General features: G+C 36.6%; 1 protein-coding gene and 1 long non-coding RNA gene across 4 annotated transcripts in view; one reads left to right on the forward strand and one right to left on the reverse strand.

Moving 5' to 3' along the window:
• Nucleotides 1-20,249, forward strand: part of LOC144306055 (uncharacterized) — a 117,442-nt gene extending 97,193 nt beyond the window's left edge. The window contains exons 6-7 of the long non-coding RNA XR_013373109.1: nucleotides 18,042-18,223; nucleotides 19,714-20,249. This is a non-coding gene — a long non-coding RNA (uncharacterized LOC144306055). The remainder of the gene's footprint in view (nucleotides 1-18,041; nucleotides 18,224-19,713) is intronic.
• DOK6 (docking protein 6) overlaps nucleotides 1-24,147 on the reverse strand; it is a 369,850-nt gene that overhangs the window by 257,323 nt on the left and 88,380 nt on the right. For 2 of the 3 annotated variants that reach the window (XM_077885115.1, XM_077885253.1), the window contains exon 2: nucleotides 3,032-3,139. The exons of the other annotated variant lie outside the window; for it this stretch is intronic. In XM_077885115.1, the coding sequence (XP_077741241.1) occupies nucleotides 3,032-3,139 (108 nt within the window). The remainder of the gene's footprint in view (nucleotides 1-3,031; nucleotides 3,140-24,147) is intronic. 3 annotated transcript variants of the gene reach the window in all.

Raw genomic sequence — 24,147 nt, forward strand, 5'->3', positions numbered from 1 at the left:
ACAGAGAGGCATTAATAATACACCCACGTTAACATCACCTGGGCATCTGCACCACAGTCTGGCTGCTGCTCTGTTTAATGAAAACATCTATCTGAATGTACCATAAAGATACCTAATCTAACATGCCAAGGATGCCTTCTCTTCACCACTGACAACACCTCCTCCACACAGGATCCCTGTCTCTGTAACAGCATGACCTCTCATCTGTCACCCAGTCTGGAAGAGACGGCAACACATCCTCCTCTCTCTTCCATTTCTCCCACATCCAATCGGTGAAGGCTCGTGAATTTTACTCAAAGCTTGCTCTTCTAGTCTTTCCTGGGTTCATGAATCACACCATCCTCTTCTCTCTTGCTCAAGCCCAAACTCAGGAATCTCCATAAGTCCTACCTACCTTTCACTCACACTCCACATCTACTCCTGACGTACCATATGTTCAATATGTTCAATGTTCAATGTTCACCAACCATATCCAAAATGCTTTCTACCAACCCCAGCTCCAGCACTAACATCTGCACCCAAGTCACCATCCCATCTAGCCTAAACTAATAATGGCTAACGTTTACCACAATTTACTATCTGCCAAGTGAGTAGTTACATACTTAGCTATAAAATGGAATTCATTAATAGAATCTTGTTATATTTAATCTCATTAAATGCTTATAGCACCATTTTATTCCCTACCATAACCCTTTTTGCATTATAATCTGTTAAAGTATCATAATCTTAATCTGTCAGAGGAGAAAAGTTAAGTACATGGAAGTTAAATAGCGTATGCAAGTACACACAGCTCTTAAATATGGAAGCTAGATTCCAGAACCTACAATCTTACCCACTGTGTAGTGTTGTTAAAATGTTTTTATTCCAGCTCTATTATTGAGATACAACTGGCATATAACATTATGTAAGTTTAAGGCATACTATGTGATCTTTTGATACATGTGTAAATTATGAAATGATTATTAAAACAAGGTTAGTCAGCATCTCCATCATGATGGTTAGAGGGTAAGATGAGTAAGTTCTGGACACTTACTATACAGCATGGTAACTATAGTTAATGATATTGTATTATATACTTGAAAGTCGATAAGAGAATCAATCTTAAAATGTTCTTATCACATACACACACACACACACACATATACACAAATGATTAAGATTCTTGATCTTTCTCAACAATCTATTTTCCAGGATGATCTGTCTCCTTCTTGAGGATTGTACCCCAGTCATGAGTGCATAGACTATAGATATATTGTCTGGACAGCATCCAGCCAGCATTCACTGCCATTGACCAGTGGGCAATTCCTCTGACAAGGAATCCAGAGTATCCAGTATGCTCAGTCTCTCAAAATTTTACTCAAAAACTAAAGTTCACAGACTCATATCTCACAACTTTGCAGTTTTTCAATACATAGTTAAACATTTATTAACTATTTAATTATTTAAATAAATAAATATTTATTAAATAATACAACAAAATAAAAAGTTTTTAAATATTGCCATGATCATAACCATAATACAAAATACCAGTATAACTTGGGACTTCATATAATTTTTCATATAATTAGAATAGGTACCACTGTGCTGGTTGCTCCTTGATATCCTATCTCAAATGGTCTTCAAAAGAGACATAATACGTACTCATGAGAAAATCAAACTCTCATGAGCTAGTAAGTGGCTGGACAGGAACTTGAACTTAGATTCTCTGCCAGTAAGTCGACATTAATATATAGAATATCTCATAGAGAGTTAAATTCAAATGTTAAGCCCTCTGACATAGTTTCAAATATGATATAAATGGTTGTCAAAAAAATGGTTGTCAAGTATTGATGTAATAGAACTGGTTAGTACATTACTGTAGAAAAATCTATTTTTTTAATAAATTTTATTTTTTAGAGCAGTTTTAGGTTCACAATACTGAGGAAAAGGTACAGAGATTTCCCTACAACCCCTGCCTCTACACATGCACAGCCACCCCCATCCTCCACATCCCACACCAGAGTGGGACATTTGCTTTCAACTGACAAATTTCCTTTGATACAACATAATCACCCAAAGTCCATATTTTATAGTAAGTTTCACTCTCAGTGTTGTACATTTTATGAGTTTGGACAAATTTCTAATGACATACATCCACATTAGGGTGTCATAAAGTATAGTTTCACAGTCCTGAAAGTCCTCTCTGCTATATCTATTTATCACTCCCACCCCCAAACCCTGGCAAGCACTCTATTTTAATAAAAGGAGGAACTGGACTACTTATCACATAAAATAAAGTCCACAAAATCCTTACATTATTCAGGGTGACTTACTCAGTGTTACCGACCATGAGAAAATAAATTGTTTATTGGGCTTATTGAGGCATTTTATCAACAAAAAATACCACTTCACAATTCAGAGTTCTGGCCATGAATTCTCCGGGTAGTTATCAAATACTTCGCTGCATTTTGATGTTATCACCAAAGACAACTTTAGATGGCATATTTTAATGTCTTTCTAGGGTTATATCCTACATAGTTTTAATTCTTTGTAAATTGATATTTCATTCATAGAATGTACGGCCACATCCTACACATCAGCATAGTTGATGAGCCTTTCTTAGCAAAGCTATAAACAGCAACTACTACGCACATTAGCGGAGTCATTAGTGCGGTTAACACCAGCCTCCAAAGCTTTATCTCCTAAATATTGCCCACAGCTTAAATCAAAGTAACAAATGCACAATTAACCTGAACAGAGAGAAAATGTCTACTCAGCATGTTGGGAAATGATGTAGTTGAATTATGAGTCATCTCATTTCGCAAAGTAGCCATAAAAATGAGTCTTTCATTTTGCAAACGTACCACTGGCATTTACAGCAGATGATTAAAATAAAGCAGAAAAATAACTTTTGCATTTTATCAGAACAGGGGCATTTTATCCTGGTCATGCATTTTTGCCTCTGCGGATTTCATCTATCAAAAGAAATGTCTCTATGAGTTGATGCCAAGGGTCCACTTATTCCCTAGCGATTCCGAACACTGTGACTTACCTTATGAAAGTTTCTGAAATACGCTGCCTTTTCATCTGGAAATTTTTCTAGCCTTCTGGGTCCTTTACTGGAAGCCTTCTTGAAAACCAACCAGCATCGTCTGAAAATCTGAAAGCAAATGAAGGAATCTGATCATCTATCTTTTTACATGAGTTTTGTAACGCCAGGAATTTATCTATTCAATTAATCCATTGAAAGTAAAAATTCTTTTATGTACTTAGACAGAGAACCGTTCTTGAGTCCTAACCAGGTTATTCATTAAAATTATGGCAAACTTTTAATAACACATATTTAATATAAAAACGACTTTTGTGAAAAGATTTTATGGTACGAAGTTCTCAATGTGCTGGCTTCACTGGTCTTTAATCTAATTAAATCATCTGAGGTCAATACATATGAAATATTTATCTCAGTATAGCAGTGATGGAAAAATTCTGTTTTCCATGATAATGCAGTCACTATTTAAAAGATCAAGCACTTGTATAATGCTCAATTTTCTCTTTCACAAATCACCACGTTTTACAATTTACTCATCTTAGAGGATTAATATACTCCAAAAGAACAAATGCTCATATATTAATTTAGAAAACAGAAAGATATGTGTTTTTATAATGGAAAAATCTGCCTTCCCTTTTATACTTTCTAGTAACTAGCACTTGTTAAATGCTTATTACACATAATACACCTAAAATTTTATATACACATTTAATCCCCCTACCTACTACATGAGGTAGTTTATCTCCATTTTAAGATAAAGACAGTGACAGTGTCAGGATTTGAACACACCTCTGTCTGATTCCAGCTTTAGTAAAAAAATAAATAAATAAAAAGCAGAACCATTAATTCTACACATACAAACCATTATTCCTGGACTTTGCCCTTATTTCAAAGGCCTAATTAATAAAGGACCTTGAGTTGATGTCCCCTCTGTCAGCCACCCACCGCAGGTATGTTTAAGACAAAAATAATAAAATGAATCTCCTTTCAGTAATTGGAAAGGTCTAGAAATGCAAACTGGCCACAATTTTAAATTTCAATATTTAGCACAGTTTTGTTGGAGTATACACGCTCTGTAGCCATAAACAAATGCACCGAAGGAAAACTCACAGACCTTGATCATTGTATTTCTCTCTTCCATTTCTTTATTCAAACTGCAAAGTTGCTATACTATGGCTTTTTCTTTTTTCCGTCTTTCCTTCCTTTCTCTCTCTCTCTTTCTCTCTCTCTCTTTCTTTCTTTTTCACTAATACTGGCCAGATAATATAACTTCTTTGGAGCATTCATTGTTCATTACTCACTAGAAGACAGTGTTTCCCATGTTAAAAAGCACTCTAAGAGTAATTATATAGAAGACTTCTCCTTGGGGTACCTGGGTGGCTCAGTGGTTGAGTGTCTGCCTTCTGCTCAGGGTGTGATCCTGGGGCCCTGGGATTGAGTTTCACATCAGGTTCCCTGCAGGGAGGCTGTTTCTCCCTCTGCCTATGTCTCTGCCTCTCTCTCTGTGTCTCTCATACACAAATAAATTAAATTAAAAAAAAAGACTTCCCATAAAATCAGTAAACAGAGTAACAATGCACACACTTTCACTTTACTCCTGCTACCTTTCTTAGCTTCTCCCCATTAGCTTTGAAAAGCATCTGAAGGATGACCCTGAGCTTTGGCTCACATCTGTGTGTCTCTTCTTCTCTACCTGGTTTGAGATCCGACTCCTCTGCCATGATTCCTACCCACATACACTTGGAAGTAAAGGGTTAAATTATTCCCTCAGATGTCCTGGCGTTCTTCCTCCACACTTGTGTTTATTTATTTTTTTAAGATTTCATTTATTTTTTAAAGATTTTTAAAACCCAGGCATCCTCACACTTGGGTTTAGCACACTGTGTTCTAATTAGTGATTTACTAGTTGGTCCCTTACTGAGCTCCACCCCCACAGTAAAATACGATAAAAAAATTGTGAATACTAATTATGATATAACATCAGCATGCGGTTTAACTTTAACTCAATTCTACATGATTTTTTTAGCATTATACATTCCCCTTTTTAAGCTTTATAAAGATATTTATATTTTAAGTAAATTTAAGGTAATAAATTTAGAAAATGCAAATATATAAGAAAAGGCAGCTCGGTACAATGAAAAATTAATAAAGCTTGGTGTTGGTTTGCAAATTTAGGAGTTCGCTGAGTGAAATGTGAAACTGGCCTATTTACATAGAGGGCAAGGAAATACCCAAGAATGAGGCAGGCCTCCATCCCCCCAGATTGGTAGGTAGTAAGTTTAATGAGCAAGGGAACTCACATACAGGACTTGTCTTGGGTGGCCACAAGACAAGCACATCTCAGCACCCTCCCATCAAATCTTAAAAGTTGAGAAGCCTTAATAGGGTTCAGTCACACATTTAGTCCAGATGATCTCAACAACACATTGCTCTCTTAAGATTATGTGCTTGAAACGTCTCTATCTACAAGTAGGGTGGGTGGAAGGTACCTTCCAAGAATGAGAGAGAGTGAGGTCCAGCTCTCAGGTCAAATGGTGATAATGTCCTCAAAATGACCTTACCCAACATTTTGGAACCTAACAGGTAGATTTACATTACGGCTTTGCCATTTTATAGCTGTGCAACCTTAGACAGATTATTTGATGTCTCATAAAAAAGGATACCTCCTAGGACAGAGGGAAGAGTCAACAAGATGGGTCCACATCCTTGTGCACAGTAGGTTCTTCCTAAGGTCAGCTCCTCTTTCAGGCTCCTTTAACTTACATAGTAGGTGCAATTTGCCATGCATGACAAAGTCATTTGTAAAGATACATTTTACTAATGACACATAATTCTAACAAAATTCAGATCCATAATTCTAACAAAATTCAGATCCAAAATTCAGATCCAACATTCTACAGCCAGAACAATTAGAACCACAATATAAATTTTTTAAAAAATAAATAAAAATAAAAATAAATATATTGATGATCTCTGAAACTCAGACTGTGGAACCAGAAAGACTGGACTTGGAATTCCAGCTCAGCCCCTTGTGAGAGCCATGTGACTCTGGGCAAGTCACTGAACCCTCTGAGCATGCCTCCTTCTCTTAGCTTGCATAAAGTAAAATAATGCCTATATCATAGCATTACCATGACAGTGAATAGAACCAAAATATACAAGGCTCATGCCTCTGTAAGGCTACAGAGGAGTCATGAACTAACAGAAGGTAGTACAACGCAAAACAGATAAAACACTTTTAGCGGCAAACTTTGTTCAGCACATCCATAGCCATTATGGAATTTACATACATTGTAAAGAATCATTGCTTGTACCAATATATTTTTAAAGGTTTCAAATAATTCTGATAATTATGACAATTATATTATATATACTATTAACAGACAAACTTTTCTAAATACTCTGTTGAATGTGAGTTCCTGTTAATTCCTCAATGGTTTGGATATTCTTAACCAATACAGCTATTTACATGTATTAATACACAGCTGAAAAAGAAAAGTAAAAAAAAAATGCATAAGTTTACTCTCTTCCTAAAATTACTCTTTCTACATACAGTGTGAATCAATTTTTGCCCAGGGTGAATCATTTCAACTCAGTCATTAGGATAAATCCCACACATTTGTATCAATTGAGGGTATTCTAATGCCTAAGAATATAGAATATAGTTTTTTAGCCAGAAAAACTTGATTTTCAGTGCACATTCTGCTATGTTGTAAATGCCTTGTCTTGCAGAAGTTATTTTAACTTCTCCAAGACCTAACTTCCTTCTCTATAAATTCAGATCAGATATAAATTCTATATCTCATGAAGTTGCTATTTGAGGACTTAATAAGACAGCACACAGAAAATATCTAATGTATATGTTTGAAGCATAGTCCTCACACTCATCTAAAACTCCTGGGTTTTGAGCACTGCAATGGATTAAGTCGTGTTCCTCCTAAACTCTCATGTTGGATTCCTCACCCCCAATGTGATGATATTTGGAGATGGGGTTAGAGATGGAAGGTTTAGATGAGGTCATAAGAGTGGGTGCCTCAGGATGGGATAAGTGCCCTTGTAAAAAGAAACCCCAGAGAGCTTGCTTGATCTTTCCCTGTGCTCCTACACACATACAAAAGAAGTCACGGGAGCATACAGATGAGCTGGTGGCCATCAGCAAGTCAGGAAGAGGGTTCTCCCAAAAAACTGACCATGCTGGCACCTTGATTTTGGACTTCTAACCTCTAGAACTGTGAGAAAATAAATGTCTTTTGTTTAAGCCACTTAGTCGATGGTATTTTGTCATGGTAGCCCAAGCTAACCAAGACACATACTTTTGATCTTGTTATTATTAGCAGAAATAGTGGTGGTTGATAGTGGATATAGTTGTGATAGTAGTAATAGTATTGTAAAGGAGTGAAAAAAGTTACATGAATCTGAGTAGAAATGTGAGGAACTGGGACATATAAATAAAAATATAATTTGCAAAGTAGAATGTGTATAGATTTTCAATACTTATCTCCTATTTATTAATGGATTTAGAATCCTAGTTGAGGTAGGAAGACTCTCTTTGAATGGAATTGAGACCAGATCCCTGATAAAAAGGTTTAAGTTCATTCCTACAGAAGAATGCTTTCCCCTATGTTTTTGCACTTTATTGCTCATAGCTCAGGAACCATAATCATGTCAAATGAAAACTTATAATAATCATGGAACTACAGAAACACACTCACTGACTGTAATGACCATCCTGTGTGACTACAGTTATTTTCTATTAAAATGTCAAAATGAGTTAAATATAAGTTGGAAAGCATAAGTGTTTCCACTTTGGCACTCAGTATTACTATGAAATAAATCTGATAATGGATAATAAGAAAAAGAGTGGGTATTTTCATTAATATATTATCTATTTGCTATTACATTAAGAGAGGTAACCACATAAAGAAAAGAATTGTTGTTGAAGATTTGATTTAATAGCCTATTTACCAAGCAGAGGCCCTCAAATTATTAGTTTCTTATTTTGAAATAATTTTAGATTTATAAAACAGTTGCAAAATGGTGCAGAGAGTTTCTAAATAGGCTTTACCTGGCTACTGCTAATATTAATATTCTAAATAACCATGGTACATTTTTCAAAGCTAAGAAAGTAACATTAGTAAAATATTATTACCTAAACTAAAGAGTCTATTAAAAAATCACTAGTGTTTCCACCAATATCTTATTCTGTTTCGGGATCCAATCCAGGGCACCACATTGCATTTAGTTGTCTTGTCTCCCTGGACCCCTCTGATTTTTTTTATAGTTTTAGTCTTTTGTTTTGTTTTGTTTTGTTTTGCTATTCATGATCTCAACAGTTTTGAAGACTGCTAACCAGGTATTTTTCATTGTGAAAATTAATACACAAAAATCTCACTTGAAATGGGAGTTAAGAGGCCAGAACAGAGAGCCCTCACTCACCACCGCTCTTGGTCAGTTACAGACCTCCACAGGAAGAGATTCTCACCTGGCAAGTCCAACATGACTTTGCCACTCCAACAGGAAGACGGAACATTTCCTTCCTTGCCTGGCAACTAAGTCTATGAAAAACTGTCATCACCTTGGACTCTCACCTTCCTCTGGTAGACTTTTGTTCAAAACAATCCGTTCCAATTTCCTCCTTTTTCTCTATAATGTCCCTCTCCTTTGCTTTTAGACTTGCCTATGGCTTTCACTATAGCTGGCTTATCCTGACTTTCAAATCTTCTGCTATTCCCAAATAAACTCATTTGCTGGTAAAATAATGGGCTGTCTTACTTCTAAAGTGGGCAAGGGCATATCCGCAGATCTTTACCTGTTGTGAAACTGAATAAAACTTCTTTTAAAATGAAGTCAAAGGGGGCAACTAGGTGTCTCAGATGGTTAAGAGGCTGCCTTCAGCTCAGGTCATGATCCCAGGGTCCTGGGATGGAGTCCCACTTTGGGCTTCCTACTCAGTGGGGAGTCTGCTTATCCCTCTGCCTCTCCCAACTGCTCGTGCTCTCTCTCTCTCTCTCAAATAAATAAATAAAATCTTAAAAATAATAATAAAAAAATGAAACCAAAGGCCAAAAGAGGGATCTCTCACACCCTACCACTCAACAAGAAGAAACACTTGTATTCCCAACGGGAAGATGCCTATACTCTACTGGCCCAGCAAAGGGAAGGAAGATTTTCTCTTTGCCTGGCAACAACCCAATCGGTGAGAGATGTCACAACTCAGCCAATGAAGAGCCACCATACTCTGAACTCTCAATTTACTCCAATGGACTTTTGTTAATTTTAACAGCTCCTCCCAACAGCCCTCATTTCCTGAATGAGGTGTTCCTCTCCTTTGTTCTCTGGACTTGCCTGTGGTTCACTACAGCTTGCTTGACTCAAACTGCATTTCCTCTGTTATTCCTGAATAAACCCATTTTGGTGGTAAAATAACTGGGTGTTCAAGGTCAACGGTACAAATTTCCTCGATTTATCTCAATAAGTTATTTTTGATATTTCAAAAGTCTAATGAAAATCTCATAGTAAAGTGATGAAAACAAATAGTTTATTAGGAAAAATAATGTAAGTGCATCATAGCTATTTGGACTATTTATTTTGATTAGAGATCTAGTTGAATTTTTAAACTTAAAATAGTAAAAGAATAATTTAATAAATGCAGAGGTTTTTCATTTTATTTTCTTGTTTGATGCAGATTTTCAAAAGGTTTTGCTTTATCATCAGAGTAAATAATAAAAAGGGCCCTGGTGCCGAGACTTTGCAAGTATCATTCTGTGTCAATGTGAAGTCAAATTCAGCATGAGTCAGCAATCCAAAAACAACCTTCATACTAGCAGCATAAAGAAGTAGAAGCATAAGGAAATCACTTCTTTGTAACTGTTCATCAAACAGGATTTTAATACTGTCCTATGTTCTGCTGTAGGCCTTAGAAGCGATGCCTTATATAATAAATATGTTGGAGAAATTCCAGGGAAGAGTAGCAAAAATGACTGCTTGAGCCCAGGAAATCACTCCTCTGAGGGGGGAAAAATTGAGTAGGCTTTATTTTGCTTATAAACAGAAAATATGAATTCTTCTTCAACTACATGAAAAAGAATCACATAAGTGGAATTAGGTACCTTATTTTTGTTTTTGTCCTATGAGACAAAATAACAAAGGGCTCTTCGTTAGTGCTATGTGGGAGGGGATGGTGCGATCTCTTCTTCTTGGCTATTCAAGGGCATCTAAAGATGCAGGGACCATTTGGCTGGTCAGCAACAGAACTTATTGCTCACAAGAAGATGCACTTTCCTCCTCTGTCCTGTCCCTTAGCTGATGACACTCTTGCCTGCCCCCATCATGGCTCAGGGAGCTGCTTCACTCTCTCCTGAGGGATTGATTGATTTTGCCTCCTCTTTCACAGTTATCTCCCAAACATACCAGTCGTCTCACCAAACAGGCTATGGGTATGCTTCAGGCTTTTCCTTCTAGAAAATTTCACACTGTTACTAGGACTCCAGAAATCCCCAGAATCCCCAGATGTTCCACAGCCTCAGTTTTCCACTGCATTAGCCAGCCAGCCAGCTGGCCATAATTAAATACCCTCTTAATTCCTTTCTATCTGATGGAAACTCTTTTACCTCATAGCAATCTCTTTTCCAGAGTGTTTTCTCTTTTCAAGGTGATTTTACACAAAGGACATCCTTTTTCCACTTAGGACTCACAGTGAAGGAAATGGGGATATCTTGGCTTTAGCTCATAGCCATGATTATGTTACGTAGCTAGGACTCAATCACAAGCTTCACCTTAACCAAAAGTCGGACTGAATGGACCTTTTCCATCATGTTGACCTAATGGACTCTTCACTTCAAATAGGACTTGGCTAGAAACTTGGCAGGATTTATGGTTGTAGGAAGTGCCAAAGCTGAGGGTCCACTGCACTAGAGGAAATCACAGAAACTTTATCTCTAGAGAATTTAAAGCATATAGCAGTATGTGGCATATCTGGGAGCAGCTTATATTTGTATTCCCTTCTCAAAGTCAAATACCATAGCAATGATGACTTGGAATACAGAATTCAATTATTTGTTTATAACTTGTATCAGATGAACTAATAAGCAAAGCCCACCCAGGAATGGTTACTGCAGGCCAATGTTAGGAGCGACTGCAAATGCACAGCGCTGAGTCCCCTGTCCTGGGTCTTCGTTTTCCCATAAAATGTCTATGGTCCTAGTGAAACACACAGTCTGTTTCTGTAAAAAGTAGTTAATACACAGCCTGATGCCATGATGCACTGATGAATTCAGCTTTAGTTATCCTTTCAATATAGATATGAACTTCGATAACTTTCACTACTGGCTTATACTTAATTGCTGATAAATATCTACCAAGACCAGAATCAGTCCCATCCATTCATTCAAAAAATATTGGAGAGGAGATCTCTGGGTGGCTCAGTAGTTCAGTGCCTGCCTTCGGCCCAGGGTGTGATCTTGGAGTCCTGAGATCGAGTCCTGGGATCCAGTCCCATATCACGCTCTCTGCATGGGGCCTGCTTCTCCCTCTGCCTGTGTCTCTGCCTCTCTCTCTCTATGTCTCTCATGAATAAACAGATAAAATATTTTTTAAAATATTGGAGAGCTTTATGTTCTCTGGATACAGTAGTAAAAATAAAGAAATACATAAATAAATAAAGTAATGATAACAACAACCGCCAAGTTTCTATCCTTATGGAGACAAAGTTCGTGCTTCATGGAACAGCCCATTCCAGTGGAGAGACAAGTGATAGCAGATAAATTAAGTGCATTTGTAAGTAGTCTTTTCAACAGTGCTGAGTGCTGTGAAGGGAATCATGATGCAAGGATGGAGGGTTGGAGGAAGAGGAGTGACAGGGACATCTGAGGACAGAGATCCTGGATGTGGGACTTGCCTGAAGGACTCCAGGAACTGCAAGAATTCTGGCCGGTATGGAGGGCAGTGAACCAGAGTGAGGACAGCAGGAGATGAGAGCAGAAAGAAAGGGGAGAGTCAGGCCAGGTAAGCATCTTGGCTTTGAGACTACAATCATATTCAGAACTCCAAGCAGTATCAACTCTTTAATGGGTTAGAGTAGACATTCTAAAGTAAACTGAAACCTAAGCAATTTAGGATTCTTAGATGAAGCAGAAGTTACAAATGAAATCAATATTTAAATAAACTATATAGCACCAAGAATATGCCAGACCAGTTGGGTGACTGGGTATTTCAGGTTGACTTCTACTAAAGTATGTCTTCTCTGTATGGTAAGACTTGCAGCTGTCACTTGCAATGTTATATTCTGTGGCTCTGTTTGCCCAAATTGGGGGTGCAGGCTGCTGGAAGTCCATACAACCATTGTGGGTTCTCCTCTGTACACACCTGCGACCCTGCAATACTTCAGTCTGCTTTGTTCTCTGACATAAATGCAATGGCTCTCTGATTAATGTAAAACCCAGGGCAGCCCTGGTGGTGCAGCGGTTTAGCGCCGCCTGCAGCCTGGGGCGTGATCCTGGAGACTTGGGATCGAGTCCCGCGTCGGGCTCCTGCGTGGAGCCTGCTTCTCCCTCCTCCTGTGTCTCTGCCTCTCTCTCTCTCTCTCTCTCTCTATCATGAATAAATAAATAAATTAATTAAAAAAAAACAAACAAAATGTTTTTCTCTTCGTGGGAATTTACTAGAAATACTTAAGAGTATATAAGAAGTAAGGGGGAAAACATGAAACAAGCCAAAGGGAATGATAAAGGTGCTACAAGGGGCACCAAGCAGTCCACAGTGTAAAAAGGCAGAAAGGTGGAGGACATTGCTGGGGAAGTGAAATATATGTGGATTTTCTTTCATATTCCACAAGTCTAAATACATTTTTTAAAAATCTAGTAACTCAATTTAGCAGAAAACTGTGAATACCTCTTAAAGTATAAGAATCTCTGTCACTAATTCAAGGGTTTTAAGGGTTCTAAAAATATTTTTACTGTCTATTTCTTAGGTAATCTGTAACTAAAAAAAAACAGAGGCAAAAGTGAGATATTAAGCACGAGAGGGTGCAGAGGCGCGCTGTCATTTTGTACACGCCTAGCCATTTATATTTATGCATACATGCACATGTACACATTACTATTTGATTTTTAAAATTTCAGTTTATGTGTGCATATAAATAACACATAATATATATGCATCGATCACTGTGTAAACACAGCTATTTATAAATCAAAGGACTAAAAAATTAAAAACTTTTCCTCTCTCATTCGAGCATCATGTCAGCTCACCTTTACGAGAAAGTTCTCACCAACTCTGTCAGGGAAGGGCTCTCCATCCCTGGCGTTGTCTAATGCAATATATAAACACAGCTGTAGGCTAACATTGAGACGATGCTTAAAGAGCAATCTTGATTTTTCTCATTTCATGTGGTGGGATGACCAAAATGAATGCGTTAGTCTCTTCCATTTCTATTATATCGCTTCCACTTTATTGTAATTATCCCTAAAAACAATCATGAAATTCACAAGAGTGAACGATGATTCCCAGTTCTCCCTAGTGGCAATCTGTGAGGAGGCCAAGTGTTTTTTGTTTCTCCCCTGAATGCATATAGTTCTCTCCACTGCATTTGTCTACCGGGCCATTGATGAAATACCAGGAGAGAATAAACACAGGCTTCAGAGTCACAGCCAGACAGGAAATTCTTCACTGCAATCTCAAGTTTTAGGTTGAGAGTGTGAAATTGTCATCATTATCATGAGAATGAAAGCGGGTTGTAGAGCAGATCTGCTGAGCACTACCCCCAGCAGGTGGCAGTTTTTGGAAACAATCACAGCACTGGAAGGATTCTCACAATGGTACTCCTTCAGCATCCCACTTTCAGACAAGGACAGGACAGGGAACAAAAATCCTTTCCCTTTGCTCAAGCTCACCAGGAAAGAACCACGTCTTCTGAGTTTTAGTTCCTCCAAAATCAGAATATTCTTTGGCTCTCTATCAATGTGTGCTTTTGGAAATTCATGGTACTTTCATCAGTCTGTTGTACAAGTGGAACTCAATAATCAGTGCCAATGGTACTCCATGAACAACCAGTTTGTTTTTATTTTATGGGCCCAGTTAATATAGGGTTCAATCTTGCCGAGAGTTTTGGAATCACAGTTTCAAACTGAACAGTGACCAGTAAGTAGGAGTCAAATATCCAAATCAAAGCTGAAAATATTTCCTCTTGATTTTACTTTTCCTCCTGGGTTTCTTATTTCCTACGTTTGTGAAGCATATTTTTAGTCATACAAGTTTCAGATCTTGTTTTGCCTTGACTTCCCTTCCTTTATCTAAACCATCCCCAAATCTACGGCCAAAACCCAGAGAAGTGATGCCCCTTTAAGAATGACTTGAATTGAGGGAAAAAAAAAAGAAACACATCTAGGAATGACATAAAGAATTAAAAATAAAAATAGTAGTGGTCCTTAAAAATCAGTAGCTTTCTCTCACTTTTTAAAAAGTTTTTATTTAAATTCAATTTACTTAACTTATACTGTATTGCTAGTTTCAGGGGTAGAATTTATTGATTCATCAGGTGCTCTGACCTAGGAAAGCTCCATGACAGAAGTAAGACAAAATAGGATTCAAAAGGTAGCTAGGGTTCTAAAACGTGAATTGAAAAATAAGGGTATTTCAAATAAGGAATATGAAGCAAACAAAGAAATGAAAGCAAATATATTCAAGAGTAAACCAATGCAGTTTAAAGAGAGGATTTAATGGGAGAATTGATAAATGTTTCATTAGACTTTGTGATTAGTTTATGAAAGTTCTTGGATGGCAAGCTTCAGAATTCAAGATTTCTTTTATAAGCAATGGGCAGTGGTGAAGCATGAAAGGTTTGATGTTGTATGCTTATTTTTTGGTCCAAAGGGATATATGGCCAGAGCTGTGCTTTAAGACATTTACTGTGTAGTAGTCTATAAGTTATAGTGGAATAAAACAATGTGAGGGCAGGGATCAGACCGGAGGCCACTAGAACAGTACTTCTTAAAGTGAGACCCCATTAGTCTTTAATAGAGAAGATGAAAAGTAAGGGAGAGATACATGCATAAGTGATTAAATGTATTTGTCAACTAAATGGATATTTGTATAGTGGGGGATAGAAAGAGTTTCCAAGGCTGATAAGGGAAAAAGGGGGAGGCACTCTAAGAAATTTTACTAATTCATCACAAATTAGGAAAAGAGTAAAATATTAAAATGGAAAACAAATAATGAGATGGTGGAAAATTCAAATGTATCCATAACTACATAAATGTAAGTGGATTATGCATTTCTATTAATAAATAAAGTCATAAACACACTGCTGTAAAAGAAATAATTGACAAATTTGACTATGTTGAAATTAAAAACTTTTGGATGAAAAATTAAACCTTAAAAAATGAAAAGTCAAGCTACAAAATGTGTTTCCAACACATCTAGCTGATAAAGGACTTAAAATTGAAATATATTTTTAAATTCCTACAAATCAACAAGCAAAAAAGGAAAAAAAATACAGCATATTAAGATGGATAAAGCTCAATCATATAATTGGAAATGAAAATTAGGTTTTGTAAGGTGTTATATATGATGTTTTATGCCACTGATGCAAAATTTAAAATTGAAAATTAACTGATATTGCTAATACAGGCATTAAAACATATTACAAAATGTTAGTCCTTGATGGATGCACATTAACTTTAAGGTATGGTATGCAATACATATATTAAAAAAGAATTTAATTTTAGTGACTGCAGACCATATAAGCTCTATAATTTCTTTTATATTATGAAAAACTTTACTTATAAGTGATATTTTTAGTAATTCCTTAAAATCATTATCAAATCTCTCATCTTTTTATGGCCCACTGAAATAAGACCAGTAACTTCAGTTATAATCAGGTTTATTACCAGAAAACTCACATCAGTCAGAACCATAGTATAAGTTCCCTATTGGAGACCAACACCTGAATATTATCATTACATTTAAAGAGCAGTGGATTACTAGTGGCATTGAATAATTCTATTTTAGGTTGATAGATTTCATTCAAGAAAATTCAGAAGGTACATAGACTTAAGCCAACTTGATAAACCAGTTTGAAATAGAAGTAATGGAAACATGTTTGCTCGTTTGGTATTTTAAATAGAGTAAACTTTATAGTTTCTAAGAGAAAACATTAAATGTTGAGTAGCAGGAGAGGAATCAACATTGGAGGAGTCTGCAAATTTACATCAAGAAACTGAAGTTAAATAATATTTTCATGAGGAGGATATAGTTAATAAGAGATAGACTGGAAAGCATCTATTTTACAGGGAGGCTACAGTTTATAATTTTGTCAAGAGCGATTTTCATAACGCAAATGTTTAAATGTCCCATCAAACTCCGTAAACCTACAACTATAGTAATTTCTCTTGTTTTCCGACAATTGAGTAAATGCCATCATTCATTTAGTCATGAAGGTATGAAAATTTAGATGTAGTTTTTTTTTTTTTTTTTTTTTTTTTATTTATGATAGTCACAGAGAGAGAAAGAGAGAGAGGCAGAGACACAGGCAGAGGGAGAAGCAGGCTCCATGCACCGGAAGCCCGATGTGGGATTCGATCCCGGGTCTCCAGGATCGCGCCCTGGGCCAAAGGCAGGCGCCAAACTGCTGCGCCACCCAAGGATCCCTAGATGTAGTTTTAATCCATGCCTGGCACGCTCATGTTTCACTGATTGTGAAGCTGTAAATTTCCTCTGTAAAGGTTTTCGTAAGGGACTCATTGTCTTTGTCACCACTGTCTTCAACCTTGGGTGAGTCCTAGACTCTTTCTCTGGTGTGAATGAATGTACCAATGACCTGAGGACATTTTTGTACTGTCATAGTCATCGTTAACCCTGATGTTGGTCTAGTATTCTTTAAATATTATTTCCATAATAGTGCTCCCTATCTATCTTGGGTCAACATAGATAGCTTTTGTAGCAGGGGTTATATTATAATTTAATGTACAATATTGCAAATGGTGAGTTCTGATTATTAAATATTCTCTGTAAATCATTAAACATAAATAAAGTGTAATGTTTGGGCCTTTTCTATTTATGAGAGAACAAAAATACAGTATTTCACAATGAGGAAAACTATTACCCAAGGTTAAATTTCTTGATTGTGGTTGTCCAATAATATTGATTATAATGGTGTAAATATATGAGGCATTTAACTTAAGATGTTAGGCAAGTTCTGAATACAGTTTTGGGAGCTAGTTCTTCTGGAAAAGCTGTTATATTTTAATTTTTAAATGGAACCTAATTTAATTTTGTCACTGGGATCAACAGAATTACACCATGAGACCTTACAGCTGCACTTAAAGGTCATTCAGTCCAGCTATTGGGAATTCATGAAGAATTAGCATACGCCAGAAAGGCTGCTAACCTTGACCTCTGAGGGTACTAACACATTTAATCTGCTATATTCTTGTATTTTGAAATAAAGATTTTTCACATAAAAAAAATTTACAAAACCAAGATAGGATTCAAAAGGTAGCTAGATGAAAATAGAGAGGGAGGTAAACCATAAAAGACTCTTAACTCTAGGAAGCAAACTGAGGGTTGTTGGAGGGGAAATGGGGTAACTGGGTGTCCGGCATTAAGGGGGACACATGATGGAATGAGCACTGGGTGTTATGTGCACCTGACTACATTATTTCCTCATGCATCATGTCTTTTGAATCTTAAACAAGCAAAGTGTTAAAGTACTGATTTTTAAATTAAAAAAAAATTATTTAAATCCAATTTGTCAACATATAGTATAAAGATGGGAAAACTTATACCAAGATAGGAAGACAGGTTGAATTCCTCCAAGGATGAAAGCCTGGGCCTGGTGGGGTGGGGGTGGGAGGCAGGCTGGGTAGGAGGAGGCTAAAAACAAAGAAAGAGCTAAAAGAGAGATTCTATACGTTTGTCTGCTATTTTTTTTTAAGTCACCTATGTGTGGGAAATGCCTCTTTCTCAGTCTTCACTCAGACACCCTTTCCCATTTGTTTTCTGTTTATCTAAATCATAGAGAAACATATCCTAAATATCTACAAGAAAGTCTTGGTTCTCAAGAACTGGAAGCCAGACAGTGAACCAGAATCATCCGTTTATTCTGATACAGTGAAAACTTCAACACAGTTGCAACACTGCAAGTCTGAAAACTCAGCAAACAGGAGAGCAAAATAGAAAAGAAAAACACAAAATGAGAAGGTTTGCAGCTTTCCTTCCCTCCTTCTAAAGCCTCAGGAACCTAAGGCCAATGCTGGGTTTTGTTGGTGATTAAACCCATGAAGAGATCTCTCATCCATGTGCTTGGTTACAAATAAATTCTTGCCCCCAAACAGGTCAAAAACAGGGCCTCAAAGTACCCTTTCGAACAAGTTTTGTAGCCTTTCCTTTTAAGTACACAAATCTTATACAGTAACAAGTGATTTAAAAAAAATCAGGAGTAAAAGAAAATGTCAAGATCCAAACTAAACGGTATTGTGAGCATAGGCACCTGCAAGCCTGAGGCCCTAATCCCCACTCAGCAGCAAAGCAGAAGCATCTTACCTCCTAGCATGAAAAAGACTTGAGAGCTCCAAGAGTTCCAAAGGCAGAGAAGAACTAGCTTCTAGGATGACTGTTTTCTACCGTCTAAAGCTCCCATAAAAAGCACTGTCTTCGGCAAGGGTTTTTACTCAGAAAGAAAGTTAATTTCTTTGGAAAAAGTACACAGTGTTTCTTATTCACTTTACATTTTTTTCTATCATTTTCCCCAATTTAATTTTGGCTGCTGTTTAAAAAAATGTACTGGCTTTCTCTGTCGAGCTACATAATTCAATTTGGGTGCTTCGTTGTAGTATTATTTGAATTTTATGGTTTAACCTGACCTTTTCTCTTGGGTCAACACTTTGGGCATTGTTTCTATCAAGTAGCAGCAGCAATCTTGACTTTCAATAAGAATAAATAGCATCTTAAGTTCTTATTAGGGTGTCCACTGTTCTGAGGCATTTATAAATGTTAACATAGTTTAAACCACACAAAAACCCAATGAGGTAGGCAATATAATCATCTCTCCTTACAGAATGTGACTCACAGAAAAATTAAGTAAGTTAGGAAAGTTTGGCACAATACTAAACTGTGGCTATAGTTTGCTAAATTGGCTTCCTACCTCTGCTGTTGCCCTAAACTACTGTGTACACTGCCATCAAAATAATCATACTAACAATTTCATGACACATTTGACGGATTCTGTTTGCATACAGGTAAATTCTAACTGCATCAGGCTAGCATACAAAGCCTTCCACACAGTCCCTACCCAGCTTCTCCACCTCTCCCCACTTCCTTATATTCAAACCAAACCCTCTAGGGACTCACAACGACTTGCCAACATTCTTTTTTTTTATTATTATTAAAAAAAACAGCTTTATTAAGGAGGCACGAACAAAAATTGTGCATGTTGATGGTGTACAACTTGATGTTTTGATATAGATGTGTAAATTGTGAAATGATCACTGTAATCCAGATAATGAATCTATCCATCACCTCAGAGTGTTCATTTTCCTCTTCTATTTTGTGGTGGTTGTTGTAGAAACACCTAAGATCTACTGTATTAGCAAATTTCAAGTATACAATACAGTATCCTTAACTATAGTCACTATTCTGTACATTCAAAATTTTTCTTTGAAAAAAAATTTTTTTTTCTTTGTTCTTTCCAGATGTCCTGGCATCTGAACAACGTGATAACTTTCTCCTGTCAACGGCATACTTAGTTTTCAAGGAAAGAAATTTTGGGTAGATCAAGCTTATCTGCTCAGCATAAAGCCTTGGCTTCTAATTATACATATATGATCCATCATTCCCTCATTCCCACATTCTAAAATTTGCACCATAGGTATATCTGCATTCATAATAATGTTATGTACAAATATTATATATTGCAGAATCGTGCTACTAGCAAAATATTGGAAGTAATACCAATACATGTTGATGAGGAAACTGTTAAACTATGACACAACTACACAATGGAATAAGAAAGTTTTCTAGGTACTGATATGAAAATATGTGTAGGTATACATTCTGTGTGAGAAGAAAAAATAAAAAATATATAGTCATATTTCTTGGATCTCTGTAAGAAATACTAGAACTAAAAGGAAGGACTTTAAAAATTGGATTCTGCTACAGGATTGAGGATTAGGGTCTATCAAGATGAGGGTAGAAGACAAGCTTCTCGATTTATAAATTGTGTGCCAGTAATACTCCTTCCTTATCTGGCAAGGAATATTAAAATGTGACCAACATGTGGTTTATATTTCACAGAGATATTTTTGCTTTTAGAGAAAATTTAGGGCAGCCCGGGTGGCTAGGCAGTTTAGCGCCGCCTTCAGCCCAGGGCATGATCCTGGAGACCCTGGATCGAGACCCAAGTCAGGCTCCCTCCATGGAGCTTGCTTCTCCCTCTGCCTGTGTCTCTGCCTCTCTCTCTCTCTCTCTCTCTCTCTCTCTCTCCCTCTCTCTCTCTCTCTGTCTCTCATGAATAAATAAATAGAATCCTTAAAAAATAAAGAAAGAAAGAAAGAAAAGAAAATTTAGGGGCACCTGGGTGATTCAGTTGGTTAAGGTCTGCTTCGGGTTCACCGCTCAGCAAGGAGTCTTCTCCGTCTCCCTTTCCTTCTCCCTCTCCCTTTCCCTGCGCCCCCCCCATCTCAAATAAATAAATAAAATCCTTTTTTTAAAATAAAGAAAATTTATATGGACAGCAGTTAAAGATTCGTGGTCACATCTGTTTAGAATGGTTAACTCTGGCAGTGGAGTGTAGAGTAATCTGATGAGGAAAAGACTGAGGCAGGGTGATCCCTTAGCTGTCTTCCCTCTAATTAACAGTTGATACACATTAAACAACTTTGAATGACAAGCACTCTCTCACTTAATCCTCGCACCAACACCGTGTGGTGGCTCTTCTTATTATTTCCATTTTATAGATGATGGAACTGAGGCTCAGGGAAACTGTCTACTAGCCTAGCAGAACCATGGACAGCATCTGCATGAGGAAGGGGCAGGTGTGGGAGCAGGAGGAAGGAGGGGGAAGGGTTGACACTTAAAAGAAATGGAGAGACTGGATTCTGAAGAAGACAATCAGAAAGGGAATGAGGTAGAGACTGAAGCATCCCAGTGACTAAGAGTATTGGAATGGCCTAGAAAGGGACAAACAAATCGTGTAGGATTTAGATTTTAACTATTCCTGAGGGAAAAAATTAAAGACAATGTGTAGCAGGCTGAATTAAAATATCCCTAAAAATGAGACACCAGGTCCTTGGTGGTCTCTGTTGCAATCTAGATGCCATAGGATTTGCTATAAGGCTTCTGTTTCTCCTCACTCTTTCCATATTTATCTGTCACGTAGGTTCTCATATATCAAAATAACATTTCTATTCTGGAAATACATTTTTTCTGACTAAGAAGATACATGGGAAAAGAGACGACTCACCTAGTATTTCAATGAAATAATGATAGCCTTGTAACTTTACAGTATTTTTCATATGTCACAATCATAAACCATCAAATTGAACATGACAGTTTTATTTTAAAATCTCTGCTTAGATACAAGTCCTTCTTTAAAATCCTTCAACATGCCTTCGGAAAAAAATAATAATATAAAAAGCTTTCTAAGGAGCTTATTTTTACTAGAAGCCATATCTCTGATTCATCTTGGACACATTGGACTATAGTGTCAATACACTTTTAAGACATACTGCTGTAAAAATCATATAAAAGGGGATAGAATCCTCCCTGCAAAAGAGATTTTTATCGGCATCTCAGCCAGGTAATATTGATGATATCTTTGAAATGTATTTACCAGATAGAGGTCACAAATTATTCCTTGTTCAAAAACATAAAACCAGAGCTTTCCATAGTTGTGTACAATTCACACTCTTTTGGACATGAAGGAATAATCCAGTTCTTCTCAATATGTGTTACGATAGCAAGTGCTCAATAATTAGTTAGGACTGCATAGAGTCCTAACTGCAGTTCCATCAGCAGAGCACTTAATAGGTGCTAGACACTGGAAAATACAACGATGAGTAAATCCTGACTTAAAGGAACTTGCAGCCTAGTGGGGCAGACCAGCACGCAAAAAAATAGATTTCTCAGTGGAAAGCACTATGATGTTGATATTCTCAGGGAGGTCTGTGACAAAGAGGGACATCTGACATAGCCTGGGGAGGAAAGGCTGAACACAGGAAGAGAGATGGAGTCAACAAGGCAATATCAGAGTCAAAAAAGCAGAGCAATGTCCAATATTCCTCAGCCTTCCATACACTCAAAGTGCAATACTCCTTATCAGTCATGTTATCTGTCACTACTGGAATAGGATTTAAATGCTTCATTCTTGTATGTTAAGTGTGTATATTCTTTTGTCTGCATCGTATTTTTGATGGATTGAGGACCTGTGAAATTAATCCCTTGTTTATTCAATCACTAACCAGCTGAGTGATACTGGACAGCTTTCTGAGCCACTCGGGCTTTCTTATACTCTCCTGTAAAATATAAATGGAATTTAACTAAATCACTATTAAGAGTCCTTTTTAAATTTTTTTAATACATCCTTTTAAGACAAAAAAACATTGTGATGTATTGTGGATACATCTGAAATCACAGGCCGCATTTCTACCTTTTATTGTTCAAATTTAAGAATAAGTAAGAATAAGGATATAATAATTTTTATAAGAATTTTTCCTATATTTTTCCTATAATCTATTTTAACTATAAAAACTTAAAATGCTGTAAATGTGCAAAGAAGAAAGTCTTCCACCAACTGGAAATAACTATAATTATTAAAATAACCAACATTCTATATAGATTCTTTCTTCAGGTACATGGATAGAAGGATAGGTAGTCAGAGTTAATTTTATAAAAATGAGACATATTCAGTGAATCTATGTTTAATAAGCACAAAATATTCATTTCACTCTTCCATTTTAACAATATAGAAATAGCAGTTTGTACCAGATTAGTCATATTTGAACATATCAACTGCTATGGCATATAATTTGCATTCTGCTCCTAACTGACTAAATTATCTAAAGATCAATGGATTTGGGCAGCCCAGGTGGCTCAGCGGTTTTAGCGCCGCCTTCAGCCCAGGGCCTGATCCTGGAGACCTTGGATCGAGTCCCACATTGGGCTCTCTGCATGGAGCCTGCTTCTCCCTCTGCCTGTGTCTCTGTCTCTGTCTGTCTGTCTGTCTCTCTCTCTGTGTCTCTCATAAATAAATAAATAAATAAATAAATAAATAAATAAATAAATAAATAAAATCTTTAAAAGAAAAAGATCAAAAGATTCAATATTTACTTACCAAGTCCTTTTAGCATAGATTCTCTATTCCTGAGGTTATAAGACCCTCCACATGTTTCAGTGGACCAGATTTTATTGCCAAGTTACTTAAGAAGCATTTGCAATGTATTCCTTGAGTTCTTACATCCTTGGATACAGCCACATGTCTTTATATTCATTGACTATTTGGCTGAAATAAATTTCTTGGTAAATGCTTGATTCTGTGAGACCTTCTGGACACTGTGCTAATTATGCAGATATTGAGTCTGGCACTGATCCTTTCCCTGTCATCTCCATTTATTTTTTGGCAGGATTTTGTATTTCATTATTATTTTTCAAGAATTCTTTCTAGGTGTTACAATTCCTAAGATCCTTCATGTTTCAGAAGGTGTGTCTGTTGCCCTGACAGTTGGATAATGATTTGGTCAAGCATGGTATTTTTGGGGTAGCATTTCCTATCACTCAGAACTCTGTAGGTATCAATAAATATTTTTCTGGAGCCCAAAGTTTTATTAAAATATTTGAGACTCATCTGAATGATCACATTCTAAATAATTTTCTTTTCTGTTTGGAAATCTGAAGCACTCCAAATATTTATTTTTTAAATATTGTTTCAGAAAAAGAGTTGAAATATTATATTTAATAACTGAACATAGAAGTAATATTCTTAAAATCAGGAACATGATGAGTTTATTATATATGTAATATATATATATATATATATGTACATATACATAAAATTCCTAGCAAGTTCGTTAATCGAGAAGAAAAGAAAGACCAAATAAGGGTTTGAAAGATGTAACAAAAATCAAAACTGC

The sequence above is a fragment of the Canis aureus genome, chromosome 1, assembly GCF_053574225.1.
Source record: "Canis aureus isolate CA01 chromosome 1, VMU_Caureus_v.1.0, whole genome shotgun sequence".
NCBI classification, from domain to species: Eukaryota; Metazoa; Chordata; class Mammalia; order Carnivora; family Canidae; genus Canis; species Canis aureus.